This window comes from Myotis brandtii, unplaced genomic scaffold (assembly GCF_000412655.1).
Source record: "Myotis brandtii unplaced genomic scaffold, ASM41265v1 scaffold199, whole genome shotgun sequence".
NCBI classification, from domain to species: Eukaryota; Metazoa; Chordata; class Mammalia; order Chiroptera; family Vespertilionidae; genus Myotis; species Myotis brandtii.
In genome coordinates, this window is record NW_005357414.1 from 104,936 (window position 1) to 123,853 (window position 18,918).

General features: G+C 40.0%; 1 protein-coding gene across 5 annotated transcripts in view; it reads left to right on the top strand.

Annotated features, from left to right (window-relative positions):
• The first annotated feature begins 4,067 nt into the window (after positions 1–4,067).
• Positions 4,068–18,918, top strand: part of DCX (doublecortin) — a 159,842-nt gene continuing 144,991 nt past the window's right edge. For 2 of the 5 annotated variants that reach the window (XM_005865189.2, XM_005865191.2), the window contains exons 1-3: positions 4,068–4,140; positions 5,846–6,231; positions 14,373–14,713. In XM_005865189.2, the coding sequence (XP_005865251.1) occupies positions 5,868–6,231; positions 14,373–14,713 (705 nt within the window). In that variant the 5' untranslated portion in view covers positions 4,068–4,140; positions 5,846–5,867. Of the gene's footprint in view, positions 4,141–4,254; positions 4,332–5,542; positions 6,232–14,372; positions 14,714–18,918 lie in introns of those variants that run through there. The other 3 variants (XM_014538813.1, XM_005865190.2, XM_014538812.1) reach the window with 3 other exon arrangements.

Here is an 18,918-nt window from a genome sequence, read left to right on the forward strand (position 1 = left end):
AAAGTTCTGTTCTTTATAATCAAGTCTTTAAAATGTCTGGAGTTTATTATTATATAACATGTGAGGTGATCTAATTTAATTTTTCCCATATGAAAGTTAATCCCTATCTCATCTGTTGAATATTCCATGCTTTCCTTACTTTATCCAGTTAAACAAATATTTATACCAATTTTCTAAACATTGTTCTAGTCACTTTGAATACAGTATTAAGACAAATAAAATGATTGCTAATCATTAATTATATTTCATTAAATCTCTTGCCCTTGTTGAGTTTGTATTCTACTTTGGGGAGATATATAATAAACACAATAAATAGGTATATTATGTAGTATGTTGGAAGATGACAAGTGTTATGGAAAGAAACTGAGCAGTATAAGGGAAATTGAAAGTGCTGGATTGGGAGGAATGATTGTAACTTTAAATAGGGTTGTCTAGTTTTGTCACATTAAGAAGTTATTTGAAGAAAGACTTGAGAGAAGTGAGGAAGTTGGCATGTGAACATTTGGGGGATAATAAAGCTAATACTTATACATACTGTTTACTAAATAAGTAAAATATTACATATATTTACTAATTTAATAATCATAATAACAGATGTTTCACAATAACTAATATTTGTGACTTTCACAAAATTTCTCCTTTTTTAAAAAAATTTGACAGTATTACAGATGTCCTTCAATTTATGTTGGGGTTTTTAATTAGAATTTCTTTATATACATTACTCGGGATGATATCTTTACAATATTGCATCTTGCCATCCATGAGTATGTTCTGGCTCTACATTTATTTACAGCTTCTGTTATGTTTCTCAATAATTTTTATTTTCTCAATAAAGTTCCTACAGATATTTGTTGGACTTTTTCCTATGTACTTTATAGTTTTATGATCACCATAAATAATTTGGATATATTTCCAACCTTATTTCTTGTTTATCTACCCCACCCCAGATCCTATTCTTTTTTTTTTTCATGGGTAATATAAACTAATGATTCTCTCTCTGTGTGTATGTGTATGTCCATATGATGGATGGTCTTATGTCCTGACCCTGATCTTTAAACTGAGTTTGAGTAACCCAGACCACAGCATATCAAGAAAGATCTAATTCCTTCTTCATGATTTTATAAAGATTCATATTCTTGTCCTGTTTCCTCAATGAATATTCAAGCCCCTCAGGAGCAGTGACTGATGTCTCCTACTGTGCATCTTGTCTGTGGTACTGGTCACATGGTAAGTACTCAAAAAGTCTTACTGCTGCATTTCTCACAGTGGAGTTTTTATACTTTTCCTTTAATCATTGAACCCTTGACCACAATGTTTCCTTGATCATCAACGTTGACTTCCATACACAAAGAAGTACTTTCCCCCTGAACTCATGCCTGATACCTCTCTTCTGCCAGTGATCCTTCTCTAAAGATGGGAGAGAAAATGTCTTAGTGAGTAGATGAGAGTTCTTTGAGAAAAATATATGTTTGTGAGATTTAAACCAGGCACAATGGGTCTGAGGCCGCCAGTCACTACTTAAGCCAAATTAACCAGAGATGGGGTTGAATCATATATGAGCATTTATTCCAATGATGCCAGCAGTATGGGGAAAGCAGTCAGTCACCCTGGAAAGTCTGCTCTGATCCCCCTCACAAGTTGGCTGATTATATACGCACATGAAGTAGAAAATTAGCTGCAAGGATACTGTAACAGGGAAGGGGGAGAGTACGGTCTGCAGTCCGGCTTTCAGGAGCTCAATAACAAGGTGGTTAATCTTCTATGATGTTACAAACAGCTCAGCCTGTTCCTGGGACCAGAGAATGGTCAGCATTCCTGAGAAAAACTCCTGTAGGGGGTCAGGGTTCAGGTACAGCAATCAAAGTGTGTCCTATCCTTGGTCTGTTCTCAAAATATATTTATTTTCTGAGTAATGGACCCATTGAGGCATCTTATCTTTTTAAAGGCTTGTTTCATCCTCCAGTTTCCCAAGATCTGTAAGAAAACTTCTCATCAGTAGTTAGTAAGGTGATTAATTGTTAAGCACTATGGCTCTCTTCTTATTACATGCCCTTCCCCAGTATCAAGATGATCTAGTCCAGGTTTTACAAAAGTTTTTTCCACAGAACATTAGTCCATAAGATACTTGGGGCTAAAGGTGGGTGGGTTCTGAGCTTTAAAAAAAGCCTGGTAAACTCTTTATACTAAGTTGTCTTTTTGGAGACTTGTGTCATATTTTAAGAATCTTAAAGGCCCTGAGAAATTTCATGATAAAAAAACCTAATTTTGTGTAGCACATCAACTTTGAAAGGCTTTTGAACACAGAACCTTTTTCCTTGGAACTCAGACAACAAAGAACACCTTAACATCCACATACCTCACACTTGGAAACTGATTTTGTTCACCCCCCTGCTCTCTGGTATGTGTAAAACAAACAAAGCCATCTATTCTAGATTGTCTTTTAGAAACAGTTTGCAGCTTCCACTGTAGTGTGGCAAATCTTATACCATGAGGACATTTTCTCTAATATCTACTCTAAATTCCCCTTTTTTAAGTTTTAAAAATCTATCTATTCTTATATCCTCACTGGAAATAAAATTATTTTTTTCTTTTGATGCAAAATGAATTGCTTATATTTACAGAATGCTTATGATGCAAGAAAAAAATTAAGATATTGGCCTTGCTGGACAGGATGTTGCAATCATTGATTGGAATTTCCATATTTCTCTACTCCCATTCCTTGATATTTCTGTGCACCTGACCTGAATAACCCTGGTTTTTCAAGAGGTGACTACAATTTAAGGCAGAAACAAATGAAAAAGACACATGCAGTTCCCTCAAGAACTTATTTAGAAACCAGGAGTGCAGCAGCAAGGGGGACTTGGCTATACTGGTTGTGCACTTGAGGCTGACCACCCAGCTAACATAGATAATTTAGGCTTTGCTAAGCCAACACCTTCCAGAGAAGAAAAATCATATAATCATATTTTTATCCAACTTTGAGGCAGCTTACAGTAAAACACATACACATAAAGTGCTTAACTGTAAACCCTCAATAGCCATATATATATATGTATATATATTTGAGAAAAACTCCTGGTGTGTGTGTGTGTGTGTGTGTGAAAAGGGTTACTTATACTTGGAATTAGATATAAGATAATTACTGAGCATACTAATGTCTCTGAGCTTCCTGGAAGCCAAGTAAAAATGGAACCATGATAGTTCAAGTCTGTTAAATATTAATACATGAAACCTCAGTTGTGAAAATGGTAGCCCACCCCACTTTAGTCTCTCATCTTTCTCTTCTTTCATCTTACAGTTTGGCTAGATTTAATAAATTCAATTTGGACGCTTCCTTGCTCTTTATAATATATCTGATATAAATAAGCCAATTAGTAACAAATAGGACATTCGAGGAGAAAGCTGTTAATATTTATCTTGTAGCCATCAGACTCCGTTCACATAGAAAGGTCTCTGGGTTGGATTTTAAGTTTCAAACTCTCAAAGGTAAATTTCGCAGATCCCATTAACCAAAGCTAAAAGGTCTTTGGGGTCCTTTTTCAACTCTATCCTCTATGAAATCTGGAACTCTTTCCCCTTGTCTTGTCTGTTTCCTACTCCCTCTTAGTCTGTTCCATTGTCCTCATTTAAAAAAATACCCAGTTGTTGGATGTACAGACTAAAATTCCTTAAATAACTTGCCGATTTAATTGTTTTCTCTCAAGAAGGTGAAAGGAAGATATTGACAATTTCTAAGAAGCCTGCTTTGACTGTGTCCAGCCCCCCAGGCAGATTAAGTCAAGATTTTGGTCAAGTGAAATTACCAATTCGTTAAAAGAAAAGGCTAGCATATTGCTCATTAGAGCATTCTAAACTTGCCTGTCCAATCTTTTTGCTACCCTGCAATTTCCTGTTGGTTATAAATGAAACCTTTCTAGTTGTTAATGCAGGCTGAAAATTGAAAAAAAAACATGCAATTAATCATAGGAGGTTGGGGGATTCACTAAGCCTGAGTATAGGGGAGATGCTGGGCAAGGCACTAGGACCTAGAAGGCATCTATCCACCCTGGCAGGAATTTCTTGCTTGGAGCTCAGACAACAAAGGCACAGAGAGATTGGTTTTCTTTCTCTCAGCATCTCCACCCAACCAGCAGAAAACCGGTGAGTGGGGCTTTCAAGTTATTTTCAGGAAGAATGTAACAGATGTCAAACGGGAAAAGCACAAGGCAAAGTTCTCTCTTTCTCTCTCTTTTTCTCCACCCCTCTGTCTCTCTCGCTCTGTCTCTTTTTGCCTCCTCCCTTATTCTTGGATTTGTTTCCTAAGCCTCTACCTGGAATTTTCCTTTGAAAAAGTGAGTTTGATGTTCCTTTGTTTTCACTGTGATGTCGATTTAGAATAATACCACCCTGACACTAGAGCCAAGCATTGCTAGCACGCCTGGGGAAATGCTTGCTACTTGTCTTGAGGAGGTGGGGTCTCTACCACTGCAGGTTGTCTGACAGACAATGCTGAGCTCAGCACAGGTCATGGTGACACTGGAAGAAAAAGGGGACTGAGCCTGGAAAACCTACTAGGCAGCAGTCCTCCTTTATCTCATATCCTTCTGGTCCCTTGCAAATATCTCAATGTGGCAGTGTGTAGCAGCTGAGCTCTGCTTGCTTTGTGAGTCCTTTTATCCCCATCTGTGAGATGCATGTTAATAGTTTGTTTCCTAAGCTGTCACTACCTTTGCTAGCTTTTGAGACTTCTGTTGAATTTGGTTTCATGTTTTGATTTTTTGTTGTTGTTGTTCAACAGAAGGGGAAAGCAAATCTGACAGATGACCATCTTTTCCTCCTCTTGTAACACACCTGGGCAATAGACACGTTTGGGGTGAATTGCCTGCTGTGAAGGCAAAATGCCCCTTCAGTCAGGTTAGAACTACAGAACAATGAAAGGTGTGCTTGCTTCTAAAGACCCCATATGCTGATCAGAGATGCATTTGGGAATCTTTGAAACAATTAAATTATTCTGTTAAGAGGTGGGGCTGCATTGGTGGGAAGGGGGATAAAGCATATAAAAAAAAAGAAGAGGATTTTGTTACTAAATGGAACCAGAGGGAAGCAAAGCTAATAAATTGTTAAGTAACTGAATTTTCTAATCCTTTTTTCCCCTAGCTTATTTCTTATGAATGTTGTATAGCTGTACCAGCTTGGTGGGGAAAGGGTTTGATGAATAGCACAAAGACACTGGCTATTCCCTGGAGGCTGCCCCTTTAGAGGAGACTCTTACTCAAGGCTTATTCTGGGGGGAGGGTATGCACACATTAGAATAGGAAAGAGAGTTTGGAATAAAATTAAAACACTCCCCTTCATAGTCATTTTACTGAGATGCAAAAATTGTTTCCTAAGCTAGAGATGCTAACGTTGGCTAGCTCCTATTCTCTTCAAGGGGAATTTTGTTAGGCTATGGATTCATATTCAACTGTTAGTCATGTGAGCATGTGTGAGGAAACAGATGCCGGTTTTAATGTATTTAGCCCGAAGTTACAATTTGATAGGAGCCAGTGTCAGTAGGTCCCAGGATTTCAAGCTATTTCAACATCCCTCCCACTTCTCTGTTTGGAACAGTGCCCAAAGTGCCTGTCTCCATCTCTCACCCCAACCCCCACAACCACCAGCACCCCCTTAGCCCCTCCTTCTTCTCTATTAAGATCAATATTCCTGCAGCTCAGGGGCAAGCAGCAGATGGGTCACTGGCTTTTTTCAACCAGCTCTTTTCACAAGCAGCAGATTGCAGATTTGGATCTGGCTAATATTTGATTTTTTTTCTCCCCACTGTTTTTTCTTTCCTCTTTTCACCCTGACCCTTTTCTCCAATACTCAGGTATTTGAGGTTCCACTAAAATATGGAACTTGATTTTGGACATTTTGACGAAAGAGATAAGGCATCCAGGAACATGCGAGGCTCACGGATGAATGGGCTGCCTAGCCCCACTCACAGCGCCCATTGTAGCTTCTACCGAACCAGAACCTTGCAGGCACTGAGCAATGAGAAGAAAGCCAAGAAGGTACGTTTCTACCGCAATGGGGACCGCTACTTCAAGGGGATTGTGTACGCTGTGTCCTCTGACCGTTTCCGCAGCTTTGATGCATTGCTGGCTGACCTGACTCGGTCTCTGTCTGACAACATCAACCTGCCTCAGGGAGTGCGTTACATTTACACCATTGATGGATCCAGGAAAATTGGAAGCATGGATGAACTTGAGGAAGGTAATTCGAGGAGTGGGTGGTGGCCTTTGGTGGGAGGTGGCATCATTGGTAATGGTTACATTTTTTGGATTTCATTGAAAGAAATTAGGAAATATATTTGCCAAACAGCACATTGATGCTCAGGCTTCTGATTCTATAGGCATCAACAGAGCCATTAGCGATTACCCTTCATGGCCTTCAGTCTCTGCTGGGGTTCAAGTGTAGATTGCGGTGATAATACATTGTGCTTATCCATGAGGGTTTACAAAGGAAAACCTGAACTGTGTGTCATTTACTCTAGATCTTAATATTTAACTCTAAGTAGTACTATCAAGGCAGACAATGAAATCATTAAGGGTGTTAAGTGATGAAATAAGTTTGATTGGGTTAACAGAAAGAAAATATACTCAAATGTCCTTTGAACTGCTAAGAGACTATTTGTGAATTGCAACTCTGGAAATATGCATCCTAAAAGTAGAACTTCTTGAATATGTTCACAAAGGATTATGCTTTTAGGTAAGTGGTCATTGCTCAGCTGTTGCTTCTAAAAAGCCCATTTCAGGGTGTGTCCCTAAGGCTGAGGTCATTGAGAGAAATATAAAAGAAAGCTGTAGGTATTCCTGGTATTTTAATAAGGACTATTCCTACTAGAATAGGAACTGACTAACTGTACCTAGACCCTTTCAAATCCTCTCTACATTTTGGTTTTGCAATTGAATTTTATGACTAGATTGCTGAAAATCCTGACAACCTGTCTGTGTACACACCCAAAAACAGGGGCTGAGCTCTTACCAAAACTTGCTCATTCATAAAGTATTTTTTTGGTAGTCATTTAGAAAATAGATCCTGAGGTGCATTCTACTTTACTTTATCAAATAAATTATATTGAGGATGCCTTCCTACCCCCACTTTTAATTTTATATGACATATGTGATCAGTTTAACCAGAACACAATGCTTTCAAGGACAGCCTCAAGAAGTGGTGATAATGAAAATGACCCTGCACAACCTCTCCCCCTTCTCCAGCCTTCACTCCTCACTCCCTCCATTCCCTGAGCAAAGGTGTGTTTAGAGCAGGCAGATCCCTAGGGAAATCAATTATGAAACAGCCAACAAGGAAGCAGAAACAGCACATTCAATGACTTGGTGTGAGAGTGCTCCGCCTCCGCTTCACTGCTTCTAGGTTTCTTGTGTTCCCAGACAAAGGAGCATGAGGGCTTCCCTTGTATGAGATCACATTCTTGCAAGTAGCTGCTTTTTCCAAAGTAAGGTCAAGTAATTTAGGACCGGTTACTTATAAGATACAGTGTCCATATGGCTACTAGATTTAGGTCTTAGGGTTCAAGTCTAAGGTTTTTCTACATAACTAACTGACCTTGGAAAACAATGCTGAGGAGGCTTAGGTTATTTGATCACGTGCTAAATGGCCAGGTAGAGGTTAATCCTAGGCTTTTTCTGAGCATTGAAGGATTAGCCGTCCTAGTGTATATCTTAAAATAAAGGAGAATCAGGGCAAACTGGAAGAAGGGCTTCAAGCTAGATTGAGGGAGCTGTCCAACAGAGTAATCAATAAAATGTTTGTCTTTTGTCACTGTAAAATACACATTTGAGTCAAATTGGAGGGTTTTATTCTGTAATAATTTTCACAAAGCATCCCACATCACCCAATATGTCCTCATTTTCACTAGCTGTGATCTTCCAAAGACCATAATTGACACTACCACAGACTTCTGAGCCAAGTGACATTGCATTAAAGCAAGAATTAGAATGGTCTTGTGTTTGATAAAAGAAAGTTGTCATGCACAGATTCTCCCCTGCTCCCAATCTATTTTTAACATGTCTTACTCAAGTATAAGATGTTGGTCTTTGATTCCCCACCCCAAAATGTGTGTGTGTGTGTGTGTGTGTGTGTGTGTGTGTGTGAGAGAGAGAGAGAGAGAGAGAGAGAGAGAGAGAGAGAGAAAGAGAGAATCTCAGTTCAGTATAGGTAATACATGTAATTTTGAAGACTGGAGCTTCATTTTCTTTTGATCCTTTTAAGTCTTGCTAGATTGGACTCCTCTCATTTACCACTCCTGGGTGCAGTGATAACACTCCCTGGTGAATTACTGGACTATGTAGAGTATGAATATGTCTCAGTTGCATTTATTCATGTCATCTACAACCACAAGCTGCAGTGGCCCTCACTGCTGCCACTCCCTCCCCTGAGTACTGCCCACTTAGACAAGGAAATTATGGGGTATCTCTGGGATAATGTTGGTAAATGTGACTGGTTTTTCCACTACAAGAGCGAGGAAAAAAGGGGCATTGCCATAAGGAGGGTAAATAAAAGGGGCATTTTTCCTCCCTTTTTGTCCTTTGTAACTCCCCATGTAGGAATACAGGGCAGAAGTCTCTCATTTTGGTAACTTTTGGAAGAAGTTGAATGAAAGCTTTAAAAAATCATATACATGGCTTCCTATGAGATTTCAAATGGAAAATGTTTGGAAAGATCCCTGGGTGAAGAATCAGGGGCATTGGATTATAGTCTTAGAGGCAGAAGATAATAATGGCAACAGAAATATTTGGATTCAGATTTGTTTCAAATCCAATATCTGTTAACTGCTAGTTTGTGACCTCCGGGAAACCATTTTGATGTCCTGAGCCTCAGTTACTCATCTGCAAAGTGGGAATAACTGCTTTGACAATTAAATAAGACAATGGCTATCAAGAGTTTAGTATTCTGCCTGGCACACAGTAGCACTGAATAAAGGGTAGCAATTGCTGTTTGAGTCATCCTACTTTATGGCTGGTTAGCTACATGACTATACGTTTGTCCTCATTATCACTATGACTAATGTTCTCTTTAAAATAACTTATCTTAAAAAAACAACTTTGCTAAGGTACAATTTCTATACCATAAATTTCATCCATTTATGTGTGCAATTCAATGATTTTTAGAAAATTTACCAAGTGGTGCAACCATCATCATAATCTAATTTTGATCACCCTGAAAAGAAACCATGTAAAGGGGGGAGGGAAATGGGAGATATCTGTAATATTATCAACAATAAAAATATATTTTAAAAAAGAAGCTGTGTAGCAATTAGCTGCCACTATTTCCCCTGTTCTCTCCAGCCCTAAGCAACAATGAATCTACTTTATGTCTCTATAGATTTTCCAGTTCTGGACATTTTATATAAATTGAATCATACACCATGTACTTTTTGATGACTGGCTTCTTTCACTTAGAAAACTGTTGACAAGGTTTATCCATACTATACCATCTTTCAACACTTCAATTTTTTATTGAGGAATATTCCATGTATATATAAAGCACATTTCATAGTATACTTACTATAATATACTTATTGTAATAAGTATACATGCAATTCTGAAGGCTGTAGCTTCCTTTTCTTTTGATCCTTTTGAGTCTTGCTATATTGAACTCCTCTCATTTACCACTCCTGGGTGCAGTGGTAATACTCCCTGGTGAATTACAGGACTATGTAGAGTGTGAATATCTTATATAATAAAAGGGAAATATGCAAATTGACCCTAATGGTGGAACGACTGGTCACTATGACGCGCAATGGCCACCAGGCGGCAGATGCTCAACACAGGAGCTGCCCCCTGGTGGTCAGTGCGCTTCCACAGGGGGAGCGCCACTCAGCCAGAAGCTTGCTCATGGCTGGTCAGCACAGCGGCGGTGGCGAGAGCCTCTCCCACTCCACAGCAGCGCTAAGGATGTCTGACTAATGGCTTAGGCCTGCTCCCCAGTCGCACATCCCCCGGGGGGTCCCGGACTGCGAGAAGGTGCAGGCTGGGCTGAGGGACCCACTCCCCCCAGTGCAAGAATTTTCGTGCACCGGGCCTCTAGTGTAATATACTTATCTATAAAATAAAACTAGTAACACCTAACTTCTATATCTATTATAGTGGTTATGAGAATAAAAACAGATAATGGGTATGGAAACACAATGACAAAGTAAAACTATAGCTACAAGGTACCATTATTGTTAATGATGTAAAAATAGTAATGATGATGATGATGCTAGTGAGGGGTTGGAATGGCTAGTGGTTCCCAAACCTGGCTGTCTTTAAGAATCTTTTAGAGCAGTGGTTCTCAACCTTCTGACCCTTTAAATACAGTTCCTCATGTTGTGACCCAACCATAAAATTATTTTCGTTGCTACTTTATAACTGTAATATTGCTACTGTTATGAATCATATTGTAAATATCTGATATGCAGGATGATCTTAGGCGACCCCTGGGGAAGGGTTGTTCGACCGCCAAAGGGGTCGCAACCTACAGGTTGAGAACCGCTGTTTTAGAGCTTTAGAAAAATATAAATTCCTGGCCCACACCCTGGATCTATTGTGTTAGAAGCCCCAGGGCTAGGGCTCCAGAGTGTATGTGCTTACAAATCTCCACAGGTAATTCTTATGAGCACTTAGACTTGGGCAAATACTGGATTAGGTTATCTTGATGGTCCCCTACAGCTAACTACAGTGGTGGGAGTTCATAGGAATGCAGAACTCCTTGTTTTAGTTTTTTGCTTTGTAGATAAAAGGAATAATGGAGCATAGAACATATTATATATTTAAATTGCCACATTATTGAATATATAGCTAAAATTAAATAAAAAAGCAATCATTGAATAATCACTCTGTCCTTGTGGCACTCCTTTGTCTAATGTCTCTAGTCTACTGTCTGCTTCTACATACTGAAAGTAGCAAGGGGAAAATTTGGGACCAAAGTCAGGTTATTGATGTCAGCTTTCCCACATATCCTTGGTTACACTAAGGGTCTTAGCAAAGTCATATAGAAAATGGCCCTTATTAGCTGTATTCCCAACAAAGGAAGTCCATGAATGACATTTTCTTTTGTCTTGCTTAGTGTTCATTGTTGAATCTTTCTCCTTCCCTCTTATCTTGCCTAAATCTTTCCCCAATTTCTTGTATGTGAGTGTCCAGAACAATTTTAGGGGTATACATTTTGAGCATTATTATGCAGAACAGGGGACAAAATATTTATAATTGAGACAGTCTTTTTAGAAAATCTGAGCTGTATGGTGACCTTAGCTATGATTCAGTTTCTTTGCCATAGTTCATTTATTCCAATGAGATGAGAACATCTTCTCACTAATTTATCCTCTGACTACTAAAGCAAGCACATTGCCAAAGAGGAGGATCTTAGGATAACTGGGAGAGATGCATCATTAGTAGGTATGATAATACCATGAAGTATCATTTAATATGTTTCTTCTTGAGTAGTGAAGCCCCAGAAAAAAGGAGAAAGCCCAGGCAGAAGTATTTCGCACTGAGAAAATGTTTAATAATTTTGAAAATGGAGCCATCCTGAAAGTGGAGGGAGGTAGACATTAGATCATCTTGAACCCACATCTCATTCCCTTCCTGCCTTTTCAGCTGTACTTCCATGACTTCATTTCCTTAATCCCTCATACTAAAGCACTTTGTCAACTCCAGCAAATTTTCACCTTGCTTGCTCTCTAAAGCCAGCTTTCCTTTTGGTTCCCAATGGGTGGGAAATGGCCCTTGGAAGCTGTGGCAGAATGGGAACCCAGCTGTGTAAAGGTACAACACACCTCACCCAGCTCCAAGTGCCAGGCAACTGGATATACAGGAAATACTGAACTCTGGCAGCAGATGTTACAGACATTTGCAAAATCAGAACAAGGAAGCCTGGGTCTAGAGAAATAGCACATTTGATGTCTTTCCAGTAGTAGAATTAGAGAGTCCTCAGTGGTGAGCACCTATTTCTTTAACATTTAATTACCATAACAGGTTTGTTATGGTAAAGCTTATTTGGGATGGAAAAAAGAAAAAGAAATTTCTTATAGACCTTTAGAAGGGACTCAGATGTCACTAGTATAGCTAGAATTTATCAAGTGCTTACTATGTACCAGGCTCTGAGCTCAGCACTTTACATATGTCATCTGACTTGTGCCTCCGAACAACCTTAGGAGATAAGGATTGTTATTATCATCCACAGTTTGCAGACAAGTAATTGAAGCCAAGGGAAGTTAGGTAACTTGCCCAACAATACACAAGTAGGAAGTACTGGGGACCTCATTCTGATTGACATCAGAACAGCTGCTCTTTTTCCATTACTCCATATTGGGGCCAAAGGAGAGAGAGTGGAGAGACTGAAATGTACTTTTGGAAGGTGCTTAACGTAGATTTGGCTGAGAGCCGGACCCTTTGGAAAGTTCTTGGGTGCCATATGATACCATAGCTCTCTGCCATCATGTTCATTTGCATCTAGGGGTGCTTAATCATACTCATAGTACAGAGGCTTAAGAGGTTTAAGAGATGGGAGCAAAAAAAAGTACAGAGTCCTAATAGGGCTACACAGCTGACTGTCCAGAAGAGACTGTAGATGAGTGAAATCATAAATATATAGCTTCACACATTTCTACACCACCAGTTGTCTAACAGAGTTTTAAAGTGTATGACAAGTTATGGAAAACATCTGACATAATGGCCATGGCCTCTTGGAATGTGCCAGTGAAACTGTTAAGGCAATAGGCTATTTCTAAGATGTAGGGGATATTGGCTGTAAATATATGAGGGAATTGAAAAGCACCCCTTTCATCCTTTTAAATCACAAATTAAAGACCCTAGAGTCTAGTTGAACTGGGTTTGGTTAGGATTAGTCAACAAGGGAGCCAGAGAAATTAGGGTTTCTTTTGGCTGTGGTCTTTGAACACCCTATCGTGTGTGCGTGTGTGCAACAGGGTGCCTGTGCTTGCATACAAAGCAGGAGTGAACACTAGCAGCTTCAGGGATTTGAAGATGTGTTGGAGGCCACTGTGCATACGTTGGAAGCCACTTATTCTCCCCTTCCACACACCCTCATAAATGTCCTCAAAGGTGCCCTAGAGATTCTGACTCAATCTTCTCTCAGCATTAACTGAGTAATTTATTAATTAACGTGGCTTAAAGAATTTGGTGGTACAGAAAAGCAATCAATATTTGCAAAGGGAGTGAATTATCAGCCTGGTGTTTCTGAATGTCTCTGCATGCTTGCCCTGCTGAAACCAAAGGAAGAAGAGCCATCAGACTATAATTGTGTTTAATGCTTCCCTTGCACTGGCTAGAGTTGGTAGGTTTATTTATTTATTTATTTATTTATTTATTTACCTAATTACTTATTTATTTAGAGTTATTACTGATAGGTTAAGCCTGATCAAATGCCACTGATTTTCTGCGGCTTGACCTCTGGATGAACTTCTGTATACCTTGAGGCAAATGTATTTCACTCAACAAATTCACCAGTTTCCAATACTCTTTCCCCCAGGCTGAGTCTACCTCTCTTCAGAAATTCCAGTTTCTAGTCCCAGGTGACTAATCCCTCCTTTTGCCTCTGACCCCTGTGTTTCTTCCGCTGTATTAGTCATTTCCTCTAGCCTCAGGTACATGTGAAATTTACACTAGATCCCTCCAATCCATAAATCAGGCAGTATAATATATTCTCACATCTTCACCTCATTACTTGCAGCAGCCAAGGGTGAGCACTGGTGAAGACAGCCCTGACTACACAGTGCAGCATTTGGGAAGATAGAAAGATGAGATGTGGGTGGTGAAAACAAGGACGAGTATTTCTCAAGCAAAAGCTATGACTTGCAGACACAAGGAATATTCTGTGTGTTTGTGTGTGTATATGTATGTGTGTGTGGAATAAAAATGTATTAACTTTGAAAGCTATCCTAGGTTTATAATGCAACAATGGAGCAGGTCTATGAGTCCAGACATAGTACAGGAATATTAAATAAGATGTACATGTGAGAAACACCATGGTAATGCCCCTAGATGTTAAAAACATCTTAGAAATAAACATTTCAATTCTAATAAAACTGTATCAAGCTTAAGAACCCTACTTGTTAGATTATGCTTAGGTGTGTTCATTGCCCTGGGGAAAATCATTTTATAGGATTTTTCAACTAGGTATGCCATTATAATGAATAATGTTTTCTCAATTACTTGCTCTTGAATTTGAATGAGCCAAGTTGTTAGAAAGCCCTATTAGGAATTGTACCTAAGGTTGGTTATTATTACCACTTTTCCAAAAGTCTTACTCCAAGATTAGTGTGTATTAGTTTGGTTAGAATAGTCCATATACCTACTATTAAACTAATCACCACTTATTTCTTCCGTTAGGGGAAAGCTATGTTTGTTCCTCAGACAACTTCTTTAAAAAGGTGGAGTACACCAAGAATGTCAATCCCAACTGGTCTGTCAATGTGAAGACATCTGCCAACATGAAAGCCCCCCAATCCCTGGCTAGCAGCAACAGTGCCCAGGCCAGGGAGAACAAAGACTTTGTGCGCCCCAAGTTGGTGACCATCATCCGAAGTGGGGTGAAACCTCGGAAGGCTGTGCGTGTGCTTCTGAACAAGAAAACAGCCCACTCTTTTGAGCAAGTCCTCACTGATATCACTGAAGCCATCAAACTAGAGACTGGGGTTGTCAAAAAACTCTACACTCTGGATGGAAAACAGGTAGGGTTTTTTTTTTTTCAGACTACTTTTCTTCTCATTTGTTCTAAATCCTTGGATGATCATCTTATACCTCAGGCATAATTTCTGGTTGGGGGACTCTTCCTCCACCTCTTGAGCATGGGTAGGGCAGTTATGATCAGCCCCTTTGTTCAAACACTAATGTGTTTGAGGATTAAAGGAAATATCAATAATTACTATTGATATTTTATGTCTCATTTTGGAAGAAAGTCTTTTCAGCAGACAAATCAATGGACCAGAAATCTGAGGCTTTGAAATTCAATCTGATTATTTCTTACTAAGTAAAATGGTTACTTAGCCTCAGCTTTCTTATCTTCTAAGAGAAGATTCATTATAACCTAGGTCAGTGATGGCGAACCTATGACACGCATGTCAGAGGTGACACGCGAACTCATTTTTTAAAAATATATTTTTATTGATTTCAGAGAGGAAGGGAGAAGGAGAGAGAGAGAGAAACATCAATGGTGAGAGAGATTATGAAGTAGCAACGAAAATAATTTTATGGTTGGGTCACAACATGAGGAACTGTATTTAAAGGGCCAGAAGGTTGAGAACCACTGTCTAAGGCAGTGATGGCGAACCTATGACACGCTTGTCAGAGGTGACACGCGAACTCATTTTTTTTGGTTGATTTTTCTTTGTTAAATGGCATTTAAATATATAAAATAAATATCAAAAATATAAGTCTTTGTTTTACTATGGTTGCAAATGTCAAAAAATTTTTATATGTGACACGGCACCAGAGTTAAGTTAGGGTTTTTCAAAATGCTGACACGCCGAGCTCAAAAGGTTCGCCATCACTGACCTAGGTCCTACATTCTTATGTATATGAATTTATTTATTACATGATGCAACCTTAGTTGTTCAATGCATGTGACTGGAAATGAGCTTTCCTCACTCATTTCTTCTGAGATATCCTCACATTGGTATTCAGCATCAGTTTGTTGAAAAGAAGTTGAAGTGACCCTTGTATTCTATGAAAAGAGTCAGATCTGGGGGAGGCATGGAAGTCTCTGTTTCATTGTCCTTGCCTCACACTACACATTTTTTCTCTCTTCCTTGTCCATGTGACATAGCTATTTTATTTAGGTTCCACTGCTGGTTTGTGTGAGAAAGAAACTGTTTCAGGATCCTAAAATTAGCCCAAGAAAGATGCTGCCATCTGCTCTCTTCCAAATCAGGTTCTTCATGTCATTGGTTATGCTACTAAAGTACCACCTATATTAATATCTGGGAAAGAATGCAGTCAGGCGTCTCCTTCAGACAGATGCACCATTCTCTTGAGCACAGAGAGCTGTAAATATATGACAAAAAATGTTCTAAGGGAATTGGAACAGTGGCTGGATCTGTTGGCTCTAAAGAGAATGCGTGTCCCCCATAAGAGAAGACAAGTGTGGATTACTTTCTAACTTATAAAATACCATTAGTGTTTGAACAAAGGGGCTGATCATAACTGCCCTACCCATGCTCACAGGATTCTCATGAGGATTAAAGGAAATCACGGATATGAAAGTACTTCTTAAATTAAGACATATGATATAAATATGTATGCATAAATTCATCATTAAATGAGATAAATGTGTAAATTGCCAGACATTTTCATATATATATATCCTATATAATAAAAGAGAAACATTTAAATTGACCATCCCTCAGCAATGCTCACCAGCCAATCAGGAGTGAGTATGCGAATTAACCTGACAAAGATGGCGGGTTAATTTGCATACACAGGCACCGAGTGGCCTGGGTCCCAGGATCATTCTCAGGACCCAGGCAGCTCCTAGCCTGTAGGCCCGTGTGTAGGCCCTGAGCGGCTGGGGTCCCAGAATGCCCCCGGCCACTCCGGGCCTACGGGAGCAGGCACCAAGCAGATGTTCCTGCCCCGTGGCCGCTTGCGCATGCACCGGCGCCAAGTGGCGGCCTGGGTCCACGCCCCCCAGCCCGGCACCCATCACGGGGCGAACAGGCCAGGCCAGGCCTCCCTGCGATCCCAGGTGAAGAAGCCGCTCTGCTGACCAGCCTGTGCTATGGACCTGTTTGGGTGGGTGGCGCGGAGTCTGGTCCTCTGCTCATGAGCTGCAGAGGAAACACCTTTTCTTTTCTGTTTTTTTTCCATAATTTTTTTCCCTTTATTAAATAAAATATTAGAAATGTGTCCTTATCCCCCCAATGTCCCCTCATGTTTTTTAAAATATATTTTATTGATTTTTTTTTTTAAGAGAAGAGAGGAGAGGGATAGACAGTTGGAAACATCAATGAGAGAGAAACATTGATCAGCTGCCTCCTGCACACTCCCCAACCAAGGTACATGCCCTTAACAGGAATCAAACCTGGGACCCTTCAGTCTGCAGGCTGATGCTCTATCCACTGATCCAAACCAGTTCGAGCATAAACACCTTTTCTGACTGCTCATTGGCTAAGCTCCCTGTATGCCACCACTTGCAGTGTTCTTGATAACTTGGGTTATAAGAATCCAAGAAGGTGATCTAGGGTTTTTCCACCACACTCCTGGAGGAAAAAACGAAGGTCCGCTGCTGGAGGGGCTAAGAAATGTCATATCCTGCCCTAGCCGGTTTGGCTTAGTGGATAGAGCCTTGGCCTGCCGACCGCAGGGTCCGGGTTCGATTATGATCAAGGGCATGTACCTAGGTTGCAGGCTCCTCCCTGGCTGGGGCTCAGGTCAAGGCTCATGTAGGAGGCAACCAATCAAAGTGTCCCTCTCTCACATTGATTTCTCTCTGTCTCTCCCTCTCTCTTCCACACTCTCTAAAAATCAATGGAAACATATCCTCATTAATATAGGTGGTACTTTAATAGCATAACCAATGACATTTCCTAAATCTGTTTTGAATTTTTTATTCAAAAATTGTTTTTTTTTGGATAAAAAGAAAGAAAGAAAGAAAGAAATGTCATATCCTATGGAAGACATCTTGAAAATGCCTAAAGAAAGTTGTTATTTTTTCATGGTGAAGGGACTGGAGTCTGTGTTGATGAAAACACCTTGGCGGCTGAGGTGGCTGGCAGTGGCTGCAGCAGCGTGGTGATGGGTCTGGCGCCTTTCCCTGATCAGCCCGGTCGCCTCCTGCAGAGGGAGGCCAGACTGTGGCTTAGGCCTGCTCCCCATGGGGACATCCCCTGAGGGCTCCCAGTCTGTGAGAGGGGGCAAGCTGGGCTGAGGAACCTCCCCCCAGTGCACGAATTTCATGCACTGGGCCCCTAATATATATAATAGATAAAGTTCTCTCCCCTTTACTTTATCTCCATCATTCTTAGATTGAATTTCCAACGTTTTTGTGGAGATATACCATACCTTGGCATTCTGTGACTACTCCTAATAATAAATAAAGGGACACTTTCACCTCCTAGGTAAGCAAGCTCCAGTCTAGTGATGGGTGGATTTTTATCCTATAGCAGTCTACACAGAGTGACAATCCCTCTCCAACTACTTCAAACATTGGCTCCTATTTCTTTGGGAAACAAGTTACAAAATGCCAGTGTATGATATGGTGGGTGTACAAAAATGCTAAAGAGCAGTGCTCAAGGGAGCAGAACAATGCCTTGTCAGGCATCAGTGCCACTGTTGATACTTTCCTTCTCTTTAAAATGTCTCTCACTGTCTACTCCAACCCCTGGGAGTTATATTTTAACACCTGGTTCATGTTATGTTATCTCTGAAAACTGTCTCCACTATGCAAAGTTAAAGCAATCTTAACTTTTTTTAATGCTCAGCTCCTGATACATTGTGGATGATCTACTAGTAAAATGTTTGTTGATTCAATGAACTGACATAAAGAGATTCTTACATGGTCAAGGTAGATTTTCTGAGATGTTCTGAGAGGCCTTCTGCTTTCAATACCCCAGACACTTTCCTTTTGTCTATCTGAAGAGATAGGGACCTTCCAAAGGAGTGGATATTCTACCCAGATGATTTCTATCCTTTACTCTCTTGGAAGTCACTGAAGGGAGACTTTTCAAGCAATATTTCCCAAAGTATATTCTAAGAACTGTCTCTACCTTCCTGACCCTAGAAGCTCCTCATAAAGGGTTCTGTGGTCAAATAAGGTTGTAAAATGCTGCAAAATATATGCCTTTCTTAGAGATTCATGGTGCTTTTTGGCATATTAAGTGTTCTGCAAAGTCCTGCAGAAAGGAAGCACATTTAATTTACTTCCAGAATTATTTAACAA